We start from the raw sequence: 23,343 nt of genomic DNA, 5'->3' as shown, positions 1-23,343 counted from the left end.
TTGCTCCACTCCATATCTACTCCCCTTTAAACACTATGACTCTAATTCTTTTATCATACATAGCCCTGGACGTCACTATTTGTTGACCTTACAGTTTCATTCTGAGCCTGGGTGCCACCACCAGGTAGGTTCTGAAGGGGGAAGCAGTTACCTCCCTCTCCCCTTTCCTTATCACCATTTTCCCCCCAGTTATCGCTCTTAGCATCCATTGTAAGATTTGAGGGAAATCATAAGCGTCTTATAAATTCATTTGACAAATATTCATTTAGGACCTACTGTGTCTCAGGGGTTTTGCTAGTCACGAGGTGCGGTACTGAGCCCGAGAGATATACGTAGTCCTCCTCCTCAGGGAGCCCGCAGACCACTGGAAAATAACATCAGCTTGTACGGACGGAGGACTTACTCTTGTCAGGCACTGGGCTCTGTGTGCACTATCACACTGAACTCTCACAGAGGAAGCTATTACTATTATCCTCATTCCACAAAGGAGGAAACTGAGGATTGCCCAAAGTCACACAACTAGGAATGGGTGGAACTGGGACTGGAGTACAGGTCTGTCTGATGTCACACACTTAACCACACATCCATCCTTTCTCTCTCTCCCTTTCTCTCTCTCTCTCTCTCACACACACACACACACACACACACCTCTCAGGAAGCAGGGCCTCAGAGCTTGGTGTGTTTGTGGCTGGAGAATAGTAGCTCTTCTCCAACTTTGCTGAAGTTTCTACTGAATACTTTGATTTGCAAATATAAAGGATTCTCTGAAGCACAACCTTAAACAAATTGTGGTAGACAGCTGGGAGAGGACAGCTGCAGACAGAAAAATGTGGCCGGATGCCCCGTGGGTGGGGGAGGGGGGAGATAGATGTGCAGTGAGGCAGCTCCAAGGAGAGGAAGCAGTGACGGGTGGAGGTAAGAGGGACTGACAGATTAGACCACCTGGACCCCAGACCACAGTGGAAGGGGGCTTAAATATTCTAGAACGCACTGTCTTTATCAGGTTATGCAAATACAACTAGGATATAAGCATGTTTTTCTTTGCCTGTATCATTCAAGTGATTATTCGAATAAATTTAAAAATCTTTTTTTTTCCTGAACTATGTCTGATATAATGAGGTGGAAAGACCTCAGGATTAAAAATCAGGAGACCTAAATTCTTGTCCAGATATGCACCAGTAGTTCAGTTGTGTGATCTTCTGCAAGTCCCTTAACTTCTCCCATTGTAGGTTTTCCTCCTAATATAAGAGAATTAATCTACTGAACCTTAAGGATTTTTGAAGTTCCAAACTGTTCTGATGCCATGATTTACCGAGAACCCACACTGTGTCTAGTACTGCATTAAACAATTCAAGGTTTAGAGGCAATTAGAAGGCATATTTCTAGCCCTCTGGACCTCTGCTGTCCAATACAGTAGCAACCAGCCACGTGTGGCTGTGGAGCACTTGAAATGTAGTGTGACTGAACTATAATTTTATGTCATTTTAATTAAATTTGAATTCAGAAGCTAATACTGTATTCAGTTATTGAAAACCTTTATGTTTGAAACAATGTAGGGCTATGAATCTTTTTTCAACAAATTTTGTACAATCTAAATACAGATCAATTGTTTCTGATGAAAATTTAGCATCCGAATTGGGATGTGTTGTACATATAAAATACACCAGATTTAAGACAATATTAAAAAAGGATGTAAAATATCTCATTAATAATTTCTTATTGATTGCATGTTGAAGTGACAATATTTTGGATATATGGGGTTAAGTAAAATATACTATTAAAATTAATTTAATCTGTTTTTACTTTTAAATTTATTTATTTATTTATTTTTGGCTGTGTTGGGTCTTCGTTTCTGTGCGAGGGCTTTCTCCAGTTGCGGTGAGTGGGGGCCACTCTTCATCGCGGTGCGCGGGCCTCTCACTATCGTGGCCTCTCTTGTTGTAGAGCACGGGCTCCAGATGCGCAGGCTCAGTAGTTGTGGCTCATGGGCCTAGTTGCTCTGCGGCATGTGGGATCTTCCCAGACCAGGGCTTGCACCCGTGTCCCCTGCATTAGCAGGCAGATTCTCAACCCCTGCGCCACCAGGAAAGCCCCTGTTTTTACTTTTTTAATGTGATTATGAGAACATATAAAATGACATACATGGTAGACTTCCCTGGTGGTCCAGTGGTTGACTCCGTGCTTCCACTGCAGGGGGCGAGGGTTAGATCCCTTGTCGGGGACCTAAGATCCTGCATGCTGCGCGGCATGGCCAATATGAAAAAGTAAAATGACATATGTGGCTTGCATGATATTTCTTTTCTTTTTTTCTGGCACCGCTGCATGCTTTGGTGCTTTGGAGAAAATAACAGTGTCACCTTTTGAGGAAGACATTTGTACCAGTCTGAGTCATTATTCTTGTCGGGAAAGACTTGCCCTAATTACCTTTGCTAATAGGGCATGTTTGAAGAGAGCCAGGGGATGCGAGTTCTCTGTGGTCCCCAATGCTTCCAAACTTGGGATGCTGTAGGCACCATGGATAAATGTACCATGACTTACATCTGAGTGCACTCGGCACTCCTACCATCTGAGTGCACTCGGCACTCCTACCTCCAGAGAGGGGATCTTTTTGGACTAGCCTGTCTCCATTCAACATGAGTACCCCTGCTGGGGGGAGGTTTGAGTCAAGTGCCTTCAGAGGCTGTTCCTGCCGCCACCCTAGCCCACACCCCGGCCAACCCGAGTCTGGCTGCCCTTAGTCTGGCCTCAAATTTCTGGTTTATTCAATTGGAGATAGTGCTACCTGGAGATAGTAGTACTTGTTTTGCTCTTTCCACGTGGATTGAATTGTAGGATCTTGACACAAAAATAACAGGTAAGGCTTTCTTCAGAAGGAGCGTGTGTCAAGGGCAGGAGTTTTGAATTTGGGGTCTTTTCCTCTGTTTAAAATTCTGCCCTCCTCTCTGCATCTGTAGGGAGTAAATGTATGATCAAGGAGGACCAACTTCTCTGGTCAGTGTGTGGTCAGCATGTGGTGACTGACCTGGTGTGACTGGGAACGGTCATTTTCCCTGGAGAGAATGTGGTGAGTATGGTGGCATGATCAGAAAGGACCAGCATCCCTGGTCACTGATGGGGATTCAGTTGGGCTGACTGAGGAGCACCACTGTATTAGTTTGCTAGGGCTGCCATAACAAATACCATAGACTGGGTGGCTTAGTCAATAGACATTTATTTTCTCACAGTTCTGGAGGCTAGGAGTCCAAGATCAAGGTGTCAGCAGTTTTAGTTTCTTCTGAGGCCTCTCCCCTTGTCTTGCAGATGACCACTTTCTCACTGTGTCCTCACATGGTCATCCTTTAGTCTATGTTGTCTGTGTCATAATCCCTTTTTTAAAAATTATTTTTTAAATTGAGGTATAATTGACATATAACATTAGTTTCAGGTGTACAACATAAGATTTGATATTTGTATATATTGCAAAATGATCACCACAATAAGTGTAGTTAACATCTGCCACCTTACATAGTTACAAAAAAATATTTTTTCTAGTGATGGGAACTTTTAAGATCTACTCTCTTGGCAACTTTCAAATATGCAATACAGTGTTATTAACTATAGTCACCGTGCTGTACATTACATCCCCATGACTTATTTATTTTGTAACTAGAAGTTTGTACCTTTTGACCCCCTTCACCCATTTCTCCCATTCTCCATCCCCTGCCTCTGGCAACGATCAGTCTGTTTCCTGATCTATAAGCTGGGTGTGTGAGTGTGAGTGTGTGTTGTTTTGTATTTAATTCTATTTATGAGTGAAATGATACAGTATTTTTCGTTGTCTTTCTGACTTATTTCACTTAGCATGATGCCCTTGAGGTCCACCTACATTGGATAAATGGCAAGATTTCATCCTTTTTATGTCTGAATCATATTCCATTGCATATACATACAACATTATCTATTCATTCATCTATGGGCATTTAGGTTGTTTCCATATTTTGGCTATTGTAAATAATGCTGCAATGAACATGGAGGCAAATATATCTTTTCCAGTTAATGTTTTCATTTTCTTCAGATAAATACCCAGAAGTGGAATTTCTGGATCATAAGGCATTTCTATCTTTAATTTTTTGGGGAAACTCCATATTGTTTTCCATAGTGGCTTCACCAATTTACATTCCCACCAACAGTGCAAAAGTGTTCCTTTTTCTCCCCATTCTCGCCAACACTTGTAATTTCTTATCTTTTTGATAATAAGCATTCTGACAAGTGAGAGGTGATATCTCATTATCGTTTTGATTTGCATTTCCCTGATGATTAGTGATGTTGAGTGTTTTTTTCAAGTACATGTTGGCTATCTGTATATCTTCTTTGGAAAAATGTCTGTTCAGATCTTCTGCCCATTTTTTAATCGGATTGGTTTTTTTGCTATTGAGTTGTATGAGTTCTTTATGTATTTTGGATATTAACCCCTTATCAGATATATGATTTGAAAACATTTTCTCCCATTCAGTAGGCTGCCTTTTCATTTTCCTGATGGTGTAATCTTTTTGTCTCGGATTAGGGCCCACCTATACAATTTTATTTTACCTTAATTGTCTCTTTAAAGGCCCTGTCCCCAAATACAGTCATATTCTGAGGTACTGGGAATTAGGACCTCAGTGTATCAATTTGGTGGAAACATATTCAGCCCATAACAACCACCATTTCTGGTCAGTATGTGGCGTTCAGGGATCAATTTAATGAACTGTGCAGTCAGAGGCAATGACTACAGAATGACCATTAGGTCACATGGAGATTTCCCACTCAAGGGAAGGAGAGCAAGAACATGCACCTTTGACATGGCTATGAATGACTTTAGGTAAATGAGGTAGGATGAAGGGATGTGCTGACTCCTGAATTTTACTGCAAGGTACAGTAAAATGGTGTACATTTTACTGATGGTACAGTAAAGATGGTACAGTAAAGATGGTACAGTCTGCTCCTCAGCACCAGGAGTTCCTCATTACTTGAACCACAGTGCCTGAGACCAAGTAAGTGTAGCTGAATGTCCCTGATATAGTGAGCTAAATCCTAGCTGGCAAATCTGACATCAGGCACGAGGGTTAACAATCTATTTAGGGGCAGAAGAGAAACACAGGGAACAAGTATAAGCCCTGCACCGAGGGACAGAGGGAAAAGAGGTGATCGGGCTGGGAGTGGAAAGTAGAAATCAGCAAAGATTTGTGATTTCTGGAGGGGGTAACTTCTTCAAGTTGGAAATTGATGAACAGGTGCTGATGAGGAGGATGGTGAAAAGTTGGAGCCTAGGCAGAGGCAGGAGAAAACAGGACATAAAAAGACCTATCAGCCTAGCAGGATGATTGGTTAGAGCAGAGGACTTGTGACCACAAGGAGGGTTGGTTTAAAGCAGTGACGGGAGAGAGAAAGGTCTGCATCTAGGTGTGAAGTGATGTGGTTAGATGGGATTAGTGAAAGAAGGGAAGATAGACTGAGTGTGAGGAGATTGCTAAGAGCTGGCTATTGATCAAATGTTGATACTGAGGAGGTCCAGAGTTAAACACACACACGCTTGTGCACGGGCAAAATGGAAATCACCGCCGTGCTGCAGTCGTGAGATTTCCAGAGGTTACTGGTTCCAGTGCTGGTGCTGAGACTTCTAGGAACCACCCCTGTGTTCATAAAAGAAAAGATGGGGACAGTCTCACTGTTTGTGGATTCTTAGATAATAATAGCTGAAAAGTCCATTTCAGCATGCAGGGTTTCTTTCCCCTCCATCTTAACTTGTCAGTCCAATTGTTAGCAACAAGAAATTAGACAGATGGAAGCAATACTCTCCAAGTGACAAGGTTTAGGGACTAGACACATTAAACTGGGATGAGCTAGTTAAGTAACAGCAAGGAGACGAGTAGATGACTGTGAGGCATTTTATTCACTTATCTTGGGAAACATACAGTACGGAAGAGCAAACGGACGGCTTGATGGGAATTTGCTCGGCTTACTGGGATAGAACAAGAAAATCTCCTCTTTAAATGTTGACTGAGTGTTGAAGTCTTTTGAAAGAGAACGATTCCCCTCCCAATATATTTTCTCAATAGTCTTCTACAATTACTGTAAATATACTTTGCAACCAACCCTAGATTATATAAAACAAACAAAAAACCCGCAATTGTGTCTTGCACAGGACTTTCAAATTTTTCATTCTCTTGAAGAGATAACAGATCCTGAGTAGCTTGCTGAGGAGCTTTCATCTTTTGCCTTAGTACCCTATATGCAAAAACAGCAATTCATCTTATTTGGACTCTCCCTTCACTGCCTTCAACCATGCCTCAGAAGGACTCAGTTGGCTGGAGCGGACTTTAGCGGTGGGGCCCAAGTTCCATAAATCCCCCAGCGATGTTGATGCTTGCCAAGTTAGAGCGAACTGGACTCTCCACTGGCCGAGTGTGTTCAGGTGATAAGACGACCGGGAAGAGTCAGAAAACAGGCACAGAAGTTTGGGAATGAGTCAGAAGCAGCGACTGACTTTCCTTCTTCCCTCTCCCCAGTCTCAGATATTCACACCGCGCGGACTGCCACTCGGAAGGCCGGGATGCACTAGGTCGGAGTCACAGCCCCATGCACAGTCAGGCTGGCGCCCTCCGCACTCCTTTCTCGCAGCAATTACGAGAGCGCGCCCCACCTGCTCTGCAGCTCCGCCCAGCTTCCGACCGCCGGGCGGCGGCCGCACCCCCTCACCACTGAGCCCCGCCTCGCAGCACGCGCCGCTGGCCGGCGCCCCGCCCTCTCCTCACGTGACAGCCCAGCCCTCCATGCGCGCTCGGATTGGCTCTCGCGACCGGGGGGGTGGGTTCTAGCCTACAGCTCTGCCCCGCAACGCGGCTGCAGTTTTCAAACCTCAACTGTAACCTCCCGTCACCGTCTTTGCTGCCGTAGCCGGGAGCCACCTCACGGGGAGGTCAGGTCACAACTGTTGGCCGTTGTCCAGAAGAGTAAAAGTGGGTCCTGCCACGCTCGGAGCTACCCGGCACCTCACGGAGCTAGAGCTGGAGAACGCGTCTTGTCGTGCCCACCTGCGTGGGGCGGGACTGGAGCCCCCTTGGAGGGGGCAGCCTCGGGAGAACCTGCTGCTGCCTGAGCGGTCAGTGTCTTCCGCCTCGCGCGTCCGCGGTCCTGCCGGGATTGGCGGGTGGGCTCGGGGCTGCGACTCCAAACCCCTGAACCAGCCCCCTCTACCCGTGGAACAGAGACCCAGAACGTGGGAGGGGTCCCGAGGAGGGATCCAGGCGGTGTGGGCGGATCCGGGGTCCCCTCTGACCCCCGGCCTGGGGAAGATGGGCTCAGACACCGCCGCCCCCAGGTGGCCCGACTGCTCCGAATCCCTCGCCGCATTCCGGCTGGAGTCCTGCTTCCCTGGTTCCCTCGGGTTCGGCGCTGGGAGCGGCGGCTGGTCCAATACCCTTCTCAGCCCGGGGAGCGCGCGCGGGCGCGCGCGCGTGTGTGTGTATGTGTCTGTTTGTCTGACTCTGTGTGTGCGCGCCGTCGCCTGGCCGGCACGGACTCTCCCTGGGTCGCGTCCCGCGGGGGCCCCCTTCGCGACCGGCTCGATCGCGTCCCTTCCACGTCTCGTCAACGTGGTCCCTTCAGGACCCTGCCGAGTTCACAGCTGTGGTGTAGGCACAGGACGTGTTCACATCTGGACTCGTGGACACGTCCTGCTCACAGCTGTCTTTCGTCTGGAGAGAAGTTTGTGCTCATCGTGTGGGGGATTTTCAGTTACTACTTGTGAACAGTTTTTTAAAGTCCGTGAATAGAGAAGTCGAGTTGCAGTTGTTTCTGTGATTTCCAGCGATCTGGTTTTATTTTGACGCCATGTAAACCGCAAAGGGTACACGACCCATCCTCAAACTATACAACTACGTGACGGCTACGATTTTGACATTTACCCAGCTCTTTGTTTTAGTGTAGGGAAAAGCTCTTCATTTGAATTCCCTTCGAGGGGCAAGTAGAGACGAAGTTGAAAGAGACTTTATGGGCAGCTGGTAGCTGATGTTCGTTCTTCCTCTGTCTGTGATGGGACTAGAGGCCCTCCAACATCAATTTGCAAATTGAAATTAAGGAAAAGAAAACATTTTAAAGCCACATGCTGATAAGAATTCAATTATATTAGGTCTGTGTGTCACAGTCACTGATTGTTTTGCCAACGTAATGTTTACATCCCTGGTACTGATGATAAGCAGTGATGTTTGATATGGTGTCACCCCTTTAGGTTCTCAAGCCTTTGAGAATGTGCCCTGAGACAGCATAGTCTACTGAGATGACTGGGCAATTGGCAGCAAATGTAACCTGGCATTTTGAGCCCGGGAGCACAATTTTATTAAAGGAAAAGATGATAAACCTACTTTGTCATTGATTCACCATTTTATAGTTTTATAGTAAACTGTCCAGAAGTAGTTTTCAACAACTTCCAGAATGTTTGTTTTATAAATGTTAAACTACATACCCGTAAAATTGTGTGTTTTTGAAAAAGCTAGCCCATAGAAGCAGTGTCCTAGTTTAAGACCTCTCTTCTTCCCCCTTCATCCTCCTCTGAGCAGATGTTCAGTTTTTTAAAGTTTTTCTTATATTTTAATAACTGAAGCTGTTAATAGCTGCTTTATTTTTGAGGTACATATCATATATTTTACATCATTTTTCTAAATTATGGATCTGAAATTGAAGTGAAATGTATTTACATGGCAATATATTCAAGTTTTAAAAGTAAAAGTTGTGTTATTGAAGGCCTTTCATTTTTGTGTGTGGACAGAATGGTTGTAGTTTCTCTTGGGCTCATTGAATACTGAATTACAATTTGGTTAAGATAGAATCAGTTTTTAGGAACGTTGGGACTTGACTAATTGATCACTGTGTCAGCATATTAATAGCAAAGCTGAAGAAGGTACAGGCATTTTATGGCATGTTTCCAATTTTATCTTTAGACTTGCACTGACAGTGTTTTACTGGTGTTAAGTAAACATTTAAATATGTTTTAAAAGCTTTGTTTTTGAAGCTGTTTGATAATTATAAGAGAGAATTTCCTTATCAAAATTTCCCTGTTTTTCTCTTAGAGACCTAATTTAAAACCCAGGAATCAAGGAAATCGATTGCTGACACTTTCACTTAATCCTAAAATTGTCTTACAGTTGCATGTATATTATATTGCGGTGCATATTTCCTGTAAAAAAATTGGCAGCTAAGTAGGACAGTGCTTCTAGAGGTACTGCTTTTAAAGGATTTTGATTAATTTTTTTTCTTAAAGAATTCTTTGTGTTCTGTGGGTATTGATTGTGTCAAAGACATTAAGTCATTTATGTACTTACTTTCCACTTGTGAAAACTTTAAATGTTTTAGTTATTTTAATTTTCCACAATATTGATGACAAAATTCAATGATTTTTTTTAAAGATTTTTTTTTTTTAATGTGGACCATTTTTAAAGTGTTTATTGAATTTGTTACAATATTGCTTCTGTTTTACGTTTTTTGGGTTTTTGTTTTTTGGGCCACGAGGCATGTGGGATCTTAGCTCCCAGACCAGGGATCGAACCCACACCCCCTGCATATTGGAAGGTGAAGTCTTAACCACTGGACCAACAGGGACATCCCTCAATGATTTTGTTTTTAAGTATTTTATATTCTATGATAGACTATTATCAAAGGGTATTTCTTTGATAATAGACAAATGTCTATTATCATAATAGACATTAATAGATAATAGACAATAATTAACAAAGGTACTTAGGAATTAAGTCGCATATTTTTATATAAATAGTTGTGACAAATGTAATTTTCAAGACATACTTTGTTCATTTTTTATTTCTTTAATTTATCCTTTTTCCCCCAAATATATTTAACCTTGAACTTCAGTGTCACTTTAAACATCTAAACTAGTCAGTTTCTTTTCTTTTCTTTTCTTTTTTTATAAATTTATTTATTTATTTATTTATTTTTGGTTGTGTTGGGTCTTTGTTTCTGTGCGAGGGCTTTCTCTAGTTGCGGCGAGCGGGGGCCACTCTTCATCGCGGCGCGTGGGCCTCTCACTATCGCGGCCTCTCTTATTGCGGAGCACAGGCTCCAGATGCGCAAGCTCAGTAGTTGTGGCTCACGGGCCCAGTTGCTCCGTGGCATGCGGGATCTTCCCAGACCAGGGCTCGAACCCGTGTCCCCTGCATTGGCAGGCGGATTCTCAACCACTGCACCACCAGGGAAGCCCTAGTCAGTTTCTTTTAATATTTATATGCAACGTGTCGTTGCACCCTGGACAATGCAACTTCTTCAAAAGAGGGAATAGTTATACTTGAAGCATTTAAAAATCTTAATATTAACAGTGAGATGATAGTTTCATCTGTAATCCGAGGATCATATTCCATTTTGCATTGTAATACTTACTGAATAAACAGTACTTCAGAGATGCTGTAAGTAAACAATGCTTTATTTTACAACAGAAACTTAATTTTCCATCTGATGAATGACAAGCACTGTATGTTTGTTGGCCCACTATTTTTCCGTTTTCAACATCTTTCCATCCTGGTCCATAATTATAGGGTTTAATTCTCCTTCTGAAGGTAGAAGAGACAGCACCTGGCCTTACCTATCATGGCACAGAATCAGGCCTGGGGTCATTACCTGGGACTTTAGCCCTTGGATAGTATATACTAGACTGGTTAGACTAGAGTCAGTTAGCTGGCTTCCTGTTGTGATTTTCAAAGGATTAAATTCTTGAATTATGCTCTCTATTCAATCTTAAAAGAACAAACAAACCTGTTAGTAGAATACATATAAGGAACGGTCTCTTCCTTGAAATTGAAAATCATCATCATCTCTTTCCCTACACAAATACCTTTGCTTCTGATCACTGACTAATTAAAAATGGATCCTTCTGCCACACTAGCAGAAAGTTCTTCCTTTATTTTGATGGATTCTAGATAAATAAATCTCCAGTTCCTCTGTTTCCTAGGGAAAACTTGGTAGCTATAAATGCTAATGTAGAAAGAAAAAGTTATTTCCCTGTCGTCTTGTGCCTTACTTTGCTTTCCATTGACTTTCAAATTTACTTCATGAAGATCTTGATTTATCAGTCCTTGGCAGGACAAGTATCTGGATTTCCTGATTGAGGCAGCTCTTAAAATATTGATATTCTTAGCTGAAGTAGGTATAGTAACATGTGGCCACCTAGTTTGCAAAGATAGGTAAATATAAAATAAATGGCCCGTTGGTATTATATTACAATATATGATATTATAATTTTATCCATGTTTCCAGACTATGACTATCCTGTTTAGAACTGAAGTTCTCTGATAGCAATTTAAAGTATTTCTTATTTTATTTAGCCAAATACTGAATTAAGCAGAGATTAGCTGCATTTGAAGCTCCAATATGATAATTTCAAGATGGATCTCAAGTTCTGCTAAACCCTTGAAGATATGAGATGTACCTAAAAATTCTTCTTGCTATATTTCATAATTCTTAACAATTCAGTTCATCAGACATTTTTAAAAAATTCCTACCAGGTGCCAGACACCATGCTGGGAGTTTAGGCATGAAAGCAAATGGTTGCAACCCTTCAGACACTAAATATAATTGCAGTCTAACATGTTACATGTTGAGGTAAAGAGGTATGTCAAGGTTCCTCCTATTTGGAGCATAAAGGACAGGCATTAAAGGCAACCTGTGGGTTTTAGGCAAAGCTTCCTGGGGGAGATGACATTCTTTGTTGAGGTAAGAAGGATGCATGCGAAGAGTTTTTGCATTTAAAGAAAGGTAGAAAGGATGTTCAGACAGAAGAGTATAAGAGAGGTGTGGAGGCAAAAGATGAGCTACAAGTGTGGCAGGAAATGAAGCTGGTGCGTACCTGGCCTCAAAGGCTTTTGTGTGCATGCTATAAGGACTTGAACTTGTAGGTACTGGGAAGCTAATGCAAGGATCAGAGCAGATAATTTAATTCTCTAGATGTTCTTATTTAGTGTTATATGATGTATTCTATTTTATAAAACATTTTTATGTGATAACTTTGAAATGAATATCGTGATGAATATTTTTAAATAGAGCTATTTAGAGGTTTATAGGGACCGTTTGTCTTACTTTTGATCACGTCACGTCACATTTGCTTTCTCCCTTCGAGTAAATTAAGGCCCAGGTCAAGCCTAACATTTCCTTTTTTCCTTCCTTCACTGATCCATATCTGAATTCTTATTGTGATTATTGTAATGGGAGTTAATGAAAAAAAAACTTTGCAGATAAACTTGAGGCGCCATTTTTCCTAGTATTGATAGTATTGTGTAATTGGAAGCTTAATTGTATCTTGCCTTCTTCTATTATCCTCTTACTGTTTTTAGTGCCTGATTGTGTCTATAAGTGTGTACCTACTCATGTGTGCGCACACACACACACAAACTTACGTACTAAGTCCCTTGACATTTTTTATTAGTATAGCCTAATAGTGTTATGAGATGAATTTCAAATGGAGTGAGACCTATTGGTAATTTAGAATCAGTTATAGGTCTGTGAATTATGGTAGAAAACAAGAAAAGGTCTGTGATTGTTGGAGTTAAAGAGAATTCAGTGGGAAGCTTAGGAAGATGCAAGGAAAGACAGCTGATTGACAACCTTCTTGTGCCCAAGGATTAAATCTTATATGAAGAGCAGCAAGCTGTTTGTGGAGGGATTGGTGGACAAAGGTGACGTTCTTGCTCCGCTATATGCAAAATTGGCCAAAGGAGAGGAAATGGAAAAAATATCTAGGCTGTGGCAACTGGTGCAAGTGCAGTAAATAGAAGGAAGCTACACTTAAGGGATGCTATATGGATCCCTAAGGCAGTTTGTAATATAGGTACGTTTGCAATAAGTAGATAAACTTAAAGTTCAACCTTCAGAAATGTGCTTTTCCTTTTTTCTGAGACATGGCTTGTGTTTCCAGCATATTCAGAGACAGAGTGAAATATATCACAATTCAGAAAATGATTTTTGTACTAACATGTATTTTAAAAACTGCTGATTACCCAATGCTGTTTTCAGCTGCATTTATAATCATACAAATATAAAAATACCATGGTACATTCATCCATTATGATGACCAACAGTACATGTGAGGGGAGGAAAATTTGTTAGGTAAAAAATTAAACACAAGCCAATGTCTAGTATTAGGAAATGCTATTAAGTAGCTTGATTAATAGGCCCTGTATTTGTATTAACACTATTTATTTCAATCCTTTTTTTAAAAAAGGAAAGTTTTTTTTTTCCTTCTAATATAACTGAATAGGTATTACAAAACTTAATACCTATTAGTATTATATTTTGGATTTTTTTTTTGGAGGGATCCCGGGATGAATCTGGATTTTCACCAAGTGATATCATAATAAAGGCCTATGTCTTAAGGTTACAAATTATCATTCATTATATAGAATTATAACTATAACATTAATTCAGAATTTATGAAATTGTTCTTTCTATGCAGTATTAAACAAGGTATTAATTCTTGCTTAGTATTTACCCTAAATGCTTATATGGTCTTTGCATAAGAACAGACGTTATTTGGATAATGAACACCATATGCTCTAAATAAATGCAGAGAAAACGTTGAGGCCTTAAAAAACCTGAGCAATAATGGCTCATGAACTTCCAGCCAAGTAACACTTAATGTGTAAAGAGATATGTTTTGCTGTTAAAAATGGATAAGTTTCTGCGTTTAGAGTCTAGTCATATATATTCAAAGCCATCTTTTTTACCCAAAGGCATTTATTAGTTTTCGTCTGTACCTGCTTGGTGTAGATAACTTAAACACAGGAAAGTATAAATACTGCCATAATCTCACCACCCAAAGATAACCACTGTTAATATGTTGCCATAGTTTTCCAGTATTTTCCTCTATTTGCTTTTATATTTAACAAAATTATGTAACATATATCAAAAATTATATATAACAAATACATATACTTTATATGACAAAATTATCATACTGTAGGTAAAGTTTTGTTTTCCTTTTTTCATTTAGTATTATATGAGTCAAAAATATTCTTTGAAAGCACAATTTTTATTAGGTATATAATATCCTATTATTTAGGTATATTTAGCCATTTCCCTATTGTTGGACTTTGGGATTCATTCATTCTACAAGTTTTTATTTTTTTAACTATTATAAATCATGCTTCATTAAACATAAGTCTTTGACTATATCTAAGATCCATATTGATTCTTTTGAAACTTGAGAGCAGAAAATAATTATTTATAAAATATATCTCCATTCTACTAGATTGTTATGAATAGATCACTTTTTAGCTGATATATTACAGCATGAGATACATATCTTAGATTCTAGAATCTAGATGAGGTGAGCATCTTAGAATCAAGAGCCTGTACTCTCTCCATATGAGTGAATTTGACATGTTCTTGTGCTCATGTTTCCTAAGGCCTGATTTGGAACCATGTTGGGAATGTAGCCCAATTTGTATCTATAATACAGGTATATCCCTTCTTTCTATATATATGCTAATAACATAAATGTGGTCATAAGCATGCAAATTCATAGACTTAAATTTAGGGAAAAAATCTTAAAAGTCCAAAGATGACCTGAAGAAAAAAAGGTTGAGCACAGAAATTGGTAACCATATTGATTTTTCAGAGAAGAATATGTGACCAATGAAACTGAGTGCCATCAGAACTAAAAGTATACAAGTAGTTCATCAAAACAGAATAAAAAGACAGAATTTAAGAGTTGAGTTTAAGCTAACTTGGGGTGAGAGTTTTGTATATGGAAATATAGGGTACAGCTATTCAAAAATGGCAGAGGACTGTGTGGAGAGTATCTTTCATTAGAATATTAACAGTATTTATTTATTGAACAATCATGATGTGCTTTCATGACTAGCACTGTACCAGTGTGATTCTACATGAGTTCATCATATTTTAATTTTTAATATTTAGAGCACTGCAAGATACATTCTATAATTCATCCATACTTTAGGGGCAGCAGAATTGAAGCTGTCCTCACTAGTAATCACAGAAATGCAAACTAAACCACAAAACTGTCTGAATGGGGCAAATGTTGGCAAGGAGATGATAAGCGCTCCTACCCAGTGCTAGTGGGATGGAAAGAAGGGACCGACTCTGTGTCTATGTTGCCTTATTTATTTTTAACTTAAACAAAATGTGGCAAAGTAATAAGATTGAAAACCCCAAGTGTTTGTTATATTTGTCTCCCTTCCTACACATTTGAAATATTTCTTTCTTTTTTAAAGTAGCTGTATTACTTTGCTAGGCTGTCATAACAAAGTACTGTACATCGGGTGACTTAAGCAATAGTAATTTATTTTCTTACAATTCTGGAGAGTAGAATTTTGGGATCAAGGTGTCAGCAGGGCTGGTTTCTTCTGAGGCCTTTCTCTTTGGCTTGCGGATGGGCTTCTCCCTATGTTTTCACATGATCTTCCCTCTACGTGTTTCTGTCTCCTAATCTCATTTTTTTCATAAGGCCACCTGTCCTCTTGGATTAGGGCACACCCTAATGACCTCATTTTAATTTAATTACCCTTTCTCCAAATACAGTCACTTTCTGAGGTACTAGGGGGTTAGGACTTCAACATATGAATTTTGAGGGAAGGGACATAATTCACACCATAACATTAGCAAAGTTAAATGTCTCATAGCTGGTATGATGGATAAATGGGATTCAGACCCAGATGTGATTCAGTCCAAATGTTATTTTCAGAATTCTACACTGCTACTTTTGCAATACTAGAGATGTACCTCAAAACTAGTTAGGGCTTTGTTTTTTCAAAGGACACAGAAACTGAAAACACTCCCCTCTAATCATACTGCGTACTTGCTAAGTTGAATATAGGTGGCATTTGAATTTAGGAAGATAAAGAAAAGAACATGTCAAGTAGGAATTAAGGGGAGGAAAAATGTGTCAGAGAAGGAACGGAAGCTTAGGGGGTTCTTATAAGAGGGTGCTAGAAGAATAATACTGGATTTCTTATTAGATAGGCATAGCAGAAAAGTCAGGCATATCTTAAAATATATAGTCTGCTGTTATTATATGAATTCAATTAATATGAAATAGTAGTTTTAATGTTAAAACTGAATACTCATAAATATCATAAAGTTCCAGATAAATATGAGCTTCAGTTACAGATTGGAACTCTAGAATAAGGCTTTATATGTGGTCACTCACTCATCCAACAAAATTATAGAGCTCTTCATGCATAGCAGGCTCTGTGCTATGTTCTGCCTCTAAGGCCTATGAAACAAGTCCATTTCTTGTAGTCATTCACATGTCAGTAACATAACTCACAGCATGTGATTTTACCATCAAATTTGTTTGGCCATGTGAAATTAAATATAAAATGAATAATCATTACTGTGCTGTGTTAAATTATCTTGTTATGTGAAGATATAACTTTAAAGAATGAGAGTTTAAAAATGAAATTGAATGATTGTTTTATGACAATTTTATTTTAACTGTTTTTTTAAGAATTTGGGAGGTCTTACAGGATTTTTCAATAGTTTTATTCTGAAATGAAGTCAGTAACTTAGTTCAGGTACCATAGAGGTGATACCAGTTTATGTGTATGCTTTTTGTTTTTCTTCCTTCTGGGTAGAATATGCTCTTAAATCTTCTTCTTTCTTTCTTTTTTCTTCTTTTTTTTTTTGGTTGTATCTTATAGCTATATTTGGAGCTGTACAATATAAGGCACGTCCTATCTGAGATAACATCTTTTTTTTTTCTTAATTGCATTTAAGTTATATCCTGCATCTTCTCTTTTTTTAAATAGGTGAAAATAAGTGACTGAAGAAGCCTACCTGAGAGTCATCTAACATGTCGAGGAGAAGATTTGAGTGTCGAAGTATTTCGGGCTTGCTAACTACAACTCCTCAAACTCCAATTAAAATGGAAAACTTTAATAATTTTTATACACTTACATCCAAAGAGCTAGGAAGGTAAGGAAACTTTTGATGTGTATGTGTTTAGATTCACATTTAGGATTTCTGTGTCTATACTTTCATAAAACTCACTTGATTATTATTTCGCAATGATTAGAAAGAAAAGTCCTCATCTCTGCTGATGTTATACAGAGTTTAGTCTTAACTGACTTGGAAATCAAATCCGTGGAGGGTTAGTGAGCATATGTGATACATCCCACCTCGCTTCAGAGCCCATGGTAGGAAGTCAGGGTTCTTACTTGAGGCTGTGCATGGGAAGAGGCAGCTTAGCACAGTGGACTGCCACATCCAAGTTTGAGCTCCGCCATTTACTATTTAACCTCAATTAAATTACTGTACCTCTTGGTTCTGTAGTTTCCTCATCTGAGAACCAGGGATGAAGATAATTGTTATCTATTTTATATGGTTGTTGTAAGGATTAAACTAGTTAATATTTGTAAAGTATTTAGTAGAACGCCATAGAAGTTTTTGTTGAATAAAAAAATTTTTAATTCTTAGGATATTGTGCTGGGCTAAAAAAATAAATATGGAGATTCTCCTCTTTTCTAAACAAAATGAATTGACTCATATTTGATAGTATAATTCTGTATGACAAACAATGCATGTACTGTAAGTAAAACCTGTATTTACACTGATACTAATCTGTTTTGGTTTAACGAAGGTGTAAATTCCTTATGACCAAGGAGTGAACTGAGATTATGAGACCATTTAGCGCTACCATTTTAATATATATGAAAGTTACAAAAGATATACCAAATAATTTGTTATGTATTCAGCATTTTGAGCTTTAAATTAAAAACACTTAACAAAGGGTGGGAGGATGGTGATCATTTTCTGTCTTCAGTTTGATCTTTACATTAAAATGGTAAAAGTCCGTGTTTGTATTGATAGATGCACAGTAAAATAGCGTGAATGATTTTTTATCTTTGAAAATCTCAATGCGAAAACAAAAATTGACTGAACCATGGCAAGTAATTCTATTCTTGGTGGTCTTTTATGTCAAGGATAAAGGCCAGTCCTGGCCTTTTCACTTGTCAGATATTGGATGCAGTCTTTGTTTTGCAGAATAAGGGTGATAATATCTACCTCATCAGACTAAGAACTAAATGTGAAAGCATATTTCAGTATTCCTGTCATATTTATTTAATTTTGTGTGCAAAATATTTGGGTCTTCTAATGGTTTTTTTTTTTATAAAATATAGTTTCAAAACCCTTTCAGAATGTTTTCAAGAAATAGTTTAGTTCTAAATCTATATTATTTCTCTTTGCATTATACAGGAAAGAGTAAGTGTTCTTTTAGTTGTATCTCACTATTCATTAAATAGTCATAGAATCTTTACATTAGAAGGACTTTGGTGGTCAGTGGCCTTCTAATATAATTTTTTTTTACAGTGCAGCAGTCTTTTCTAAAATTTTCCTGACAAGTTTTTTACCCAGCCTCAATTTGAATGCTTCAGTGATACGGAACTCACTACCTCAGAATGGTCTGTTCCATTTTGTAGGCACCTCTTGGGCACAGAATTCTGTTTTCTATTCTGCTAACTTCTACCCACTATACATACCCACCTTTTGTAGCTGCATATAATATCCGTGTAAAAACCCTTCAGAGATTTGAATATAGCAAAATGTTGCCAGTTTCCTTAAATGGTCATCTTATGACCTGATTTTCAGACAGCCTTCCTTGACCCAGTTATCCTCTTCTGGACCACTTTGTATTTTTTTCATCATCAGTTTTAAAATGAGAAAGTCTAGAATGGACACAATATTGACAATATCTCATCATCTAGAATACGACAGAACTTTATTGAGATAGCCTGTGTCGGAGCTAGAAAGACTAATTTTTTTTCTTTGAGGGTTTTGGAGAACTTAAACTTCGAGAACAATATTAATAATTCTAAGTTGTTTTGTAAATGGGGTGCTATCATAAATCACAGTCATAAACTTGGCTCAGTATAAAACATGTTAGAGAAAAAACTCATGGTAGAATCTGATGAAAACAAATTCAGATGGCTAATATTTCTTCTTCTAATACCTTCATGAAAGAGACCTAACTTTTTTCTTTTAATTGATATGGGCTAATGAGTTACATGGTAAATATTGATGTGTCTAATTAGTAAACCTTGATAAATTGGAAATCATGCCCTTTCATCTGCCATGAACTTGGTTTAAATTCTTTCAATATTTTACCAATTTTGATATTATCCCATACTTTTGCAAAGTGAAAATTAGGATCATAATCTTGTTTCTTCTGAGGCTCGTACATTTTGAAGCATACAAACATATAATTCTAGCATGTGGTGATTACAAAATTACCTTTATAAATCAGTTTTTTAATTAATTTTAAGATGTTAGTGTTTCAGAATTTATTTTTCTTCAGAAAATTAGAAGAAAATATGTAAAAGTTAACAGTTCATTTTTGATTGTTCTCAAAAAACTTTGCATTGTTCCTGTTTTTTAACATGTTGGGTAAGTTTTTTCCACCCCTCCCCCAACTGAATCAAGGTTTCATAGGACTTCTTGTGGTTAGAAGGGTGAGGCAGATGCAAAAATAAACGTCAGCTTCCTTTGTGGCTTACCCTCCCCCGTCCTTTCACATTTTATTGTCTATTCTAGAATGTAGAAGGGTAACTAACAAGGCCTTTTAGCTGCTGGGAAATCTAGACAGCCTTGCCTTTTTAGGGTATGAATTAAGTACTATTGTTAAGGGTTTTAAATTTTCTTAAATGTTTCTGTTAAATTTGATATAGGAACATTATGTATTAAATATTATTTTTGATACTTCTAAATGACAATTAGCATTTTAGAATGGAAAACAAATACTTGCTTTTTTTCCCTAAGTCATCTGATAATTATGGTAAAAAGGTTTACCTTATTTAACAGTACATAAATGAATACGTATGTAAAATTTTATTTGAGTCTCAAATAAGCTTTAAAAATGTAAATGCTTTTAAGTACAGTATACAAAATAGCACAATGTATGGTACTATAGTAGGTTCATAGCTCTTGCATTCATTCAACAGATATTCAGTTCCTATTATGTGTTAGTTAGCGAAGTGTAGATTTTATAATTACTGTAGTAATTAGGACAGATAGGATTTCTGCCCTCATGGAGCTTTTACTTAGTGGTGAACATTGGCAAATTATTACCAGTATCATTTGGCCATCTTTGCTTTGCATTAATGAGTACTATACTTGTAAGCCTCATGAGAATACCTGAAACAATTAGGTAAAAGTGTTATTATTTAATTTTGCTCTTTGTTCCTGAGAAAATTCTGGCTTATAGATATAATTGTAAAATTACAGCAGGACTTAATTGTCACAATTGGTACTATAAAGTTTTTCAGATGGACAGATTTCTTGGCTAACTAGTTTGTTTCCTAAGATTTACAAGGTGAATTTCTTAATAAAACTCAAAGTTTCCTTTTTGCTTTAGACAAATTTTCACTTCTAAATCTAAGTAAGAGTTGGCAAAAGTGAATTTACCTCTTTAAAAAAAACTATCTTAAAGGGAGGAATTGTTTTGTAATGGTCAGAACAGAAAGCTAGGATTTCACATTCCACAATTTAAGTCGTGGTACTCCATTTCCATATATGACCTTTCATGAGTCATTTACTCTTAGTTTGACTCAGTTTATCCAGTATAAAATCTATAAAACATGGGCAGTTTGAGTATAAAACAAAGGGACCGATTAACTTTTTTTGTGTGGTCATTAAAATGTGTTGATTTGTATTCCTTTTGTATATAGTAAGAAAATATAATTTAAATTAAGCATTCTCAAATCTTAAATGAAAAGTTCTATCAAAAAATCAAGTTTGTGCATACAAATTTTCTGAGTTGATATTTATTTTGATAAATGTAAAAGAATCAAATTATAGCTTGGCCACTTTTTTTAAAAAATAGTTTTTTGCATTAGTAACTATACCTTCTCAGGTTGGTTTCCAGTGCTTTTCACTGGCACGAATTTTGAGGAAATTTGGGATATAAAGAGTAGGAATCTTTGTCATCCTGCCGCTTGAGAATAGCAAGTAAAAATACAGTCAAGCGGGACTTCCCTGGTGGTCCAGTGGTTAAGACTCCATGCTTCCAATGCAGGGGGCTCGGGTTCAATCCCTGGTTGGGGAACTAGGATCCCACATGCTGTGCAGTGTGGCAAAAAAAAAAAAAAAAAAAAAAAAAAAAAAAAAAATACAGTCAAGCAATTTATTCTGTCCCCGACTCCCACCCCAAATCCCAAGTGTATTAAAGATAGGTTTTTATTTATACCTTATTTGTTAGTATCCAGTGGGTCATTTGAGCCTTAGGATAGAAGGTGTTAATTTTGGATCCCCTGGACCAGGCTTAGGAAGTTTATGGATGGTCTTCGAAATCTGAAAACCGTCTGTAATTATATGTAAAACTTTCTATATAAGGGCATGTGTACATTTTTCTGGGTAGGCAGTGAATAGCTTTTATTAGTTTCTTAAAATAGTCTGACTCAAAGTAGCTTAGGTCTTTGAGAAACTAAATTTTGGGCGACTATAGGCTTAGAATACATCATTTGCCAGTCTTTTAAAATTTTGGCTGAAATGTTGAGCACTGTTATTGGAAAAAGCTAAAACGCGTTTATTCCTAGAATGATAAACATGACCTTAATGGTGTGTTTGTACGTAGCTACTGATAACCATGAATTTTCTTACTTGATCATGAAGTGTCTTTGGATACTCTCCGTAAGATGTATATACCTTTGGTATCTGTTACAAGCTTCATGGTACTGAGCAATAATAAGAGATACTCCGGTAGAACAATTGACAAATTGTGATAGAAAGCTTCAAAGCTTGTTAAAAGTGATGTTGAAAGGCAAAATGATTACACTAATAAAAGTAAATAAGTCAAATACCCATTTTTGCATTTAATTTCTTTCATTTGAAGGAAAACTAAAATTTTTAATAGAGGGTTAATGTGAAACCCTTGGTCTTTGAAAATAGACCAAGATACATATCTTCTCTGGAGTCTGCCGAACAGAATAATATTTACTATGTAGGATTGTTGTGATACTTAAACACAATAGTTTATATCAAGAGTATGGCATGGAGTTGGTAGGCAAATGAGGTCTCCCCCTACAATGGTAATGTATCATATTAATGATATGATAGTAAGGAATAAATATAATTGTCTTATCTTGTTATTACATTTGCCATTTATATTTTCATGTGATAGTACTATAAATTTTATAAAAATACATGCAGTAGTTGATCAGGTTAAGAGAACAAAGATAAATTCCTGATGACATGAATATTTGAAAGGATTGACAAAGTTGGAGGTATAACAGTATCTGTGTTATACTAATATTGTTCTCTATGGAAAAGTTAAAATTTATTGTCCTCACTTTTGCCCCCAGAGGAAAATTTGCTGTGGTTAGACAATGTATATCAAAATCTACTGGTCAAGAATATGCTGCAAAATTTCTGAAAAAGAGAAGAAGAGGACAGGATTGTCGAGCAGAGATTCTACATGAGATTGCAGTACTTGAATTGGCAAAGTCCTGTCCCCATGTAATTAATCTTCATGAAGTCTATGAAAATACAAGTGAAATCATTTTGATATTGGAACAGTAAGTATACATTTTTAAAAACTGAAGTAAATTTATAGTACCTATTTTAATTGTTGGATAAGGTTGCTTGAAATGTCAAGAACAAGAATGATAAAAGTAAGACAAGAACTTGTAAAGATTCCTGTTGATAAAATATTAGAGGAACATAGTGTATATTTATATGTTTTCACAAAACTTAATGTGCAGCCTCACACACATACTCAAAAACTAATTAAACAGCATTCAGTAAACAAATGACAATACCGTGTTTGCGGAATATGGTGAAATAAGTATACTTTCATTGCTAATGGCACAGAAAATTGATGAGGTTTTCTGCAAAACAAACTGGTGGGCAAATAGGATTGAAATAATTTGTATATTCAGTTATTTGAAAAGCACATCCAAGGAAGTGACCCAAGGAGAATTAAAACGTAAACTTGCATGAATGAAAGGTAAACCACAGGGCTTCCCTGGTGGCGCAGTGGTTGAGAATCTGCCTGCTAATGCAGGGGACACGGGTTCGAGCCCTGGTCTGGGAAGATCCCACATGCCACGGAGCAGCTGGGCCCGTGAGCCACAACTACTGAGCCTGCACGTCTGGAGCCTGTGCCCCGCAACGGGAGGGGCCGCGACAGTGAAAGGCCTGCGCATCGCGATGAAGAGCGGTCCCCGCACCGCGATGAAGAGTGGCCCCCACTTGCCGTAACCAGAGAAAGCCCTCGCACGAACCGAAGACCCAACACAGCCAAAAATAAATAAATAAATAAATAAAAAGTAGCTATAAAATTAAAAAAAAAAAAAAAGGTAAACCACATAGTTT

The 23,343-nt window shown here is 38.1% G+C and overlaps 1 protein-coding gene across 1 annotated transcript in view; it reads left to right on the top strand.

Annotated features, from left to right (window-relative positions):
- Positions 1–6,983: 6,983 nt before the first annotated feature.
- LOC103011587 (serine/threonine-protein kinase 17B) overlaps positions 6,984–23,343 on the top strand; it is a 32,871-nt gene continuing 16,511 nt past the window's right edge. The window contains exons 1-3 of the mRNA XM_007190452.2: positions 6,984–7,120; positions 16,785–16,950; positions 22,332–22,544. Coding sequence (XP_007190514.1) covers positions 16,829–16,950; positions 22,332–22,544 — 335 coding nt within the window. The 5' untranslated portion in view covers positions 6,984–7,120; positions 16,785–16,828. The remainder of the gene's footprint in view (positions 7,121–16,784; positions 16,951–22,331; positions 22,545–23,343) is intronic.

This window comes from Balaenoptera acutorostrata, chromosome 8 (genome assembly GCF_949987535.1).
Source record: "Balaenoptera acutorostrata chromosome 8, mBalAcu1.1, whole genome shotgun sequence".
Classification (NCBI taxonomy): Eukaryota; Metazoa; Chordata; class Mammalia; order Artiodactyla; family Balaenopteridae; genus Balaenoptera; species Balaenoptera acutorostrata.
The sequence above is the reverse complement of the archived record's forward strand: the minus strand, read 5'-3'. Positions and strand labels throughout refer to the sequence as shown.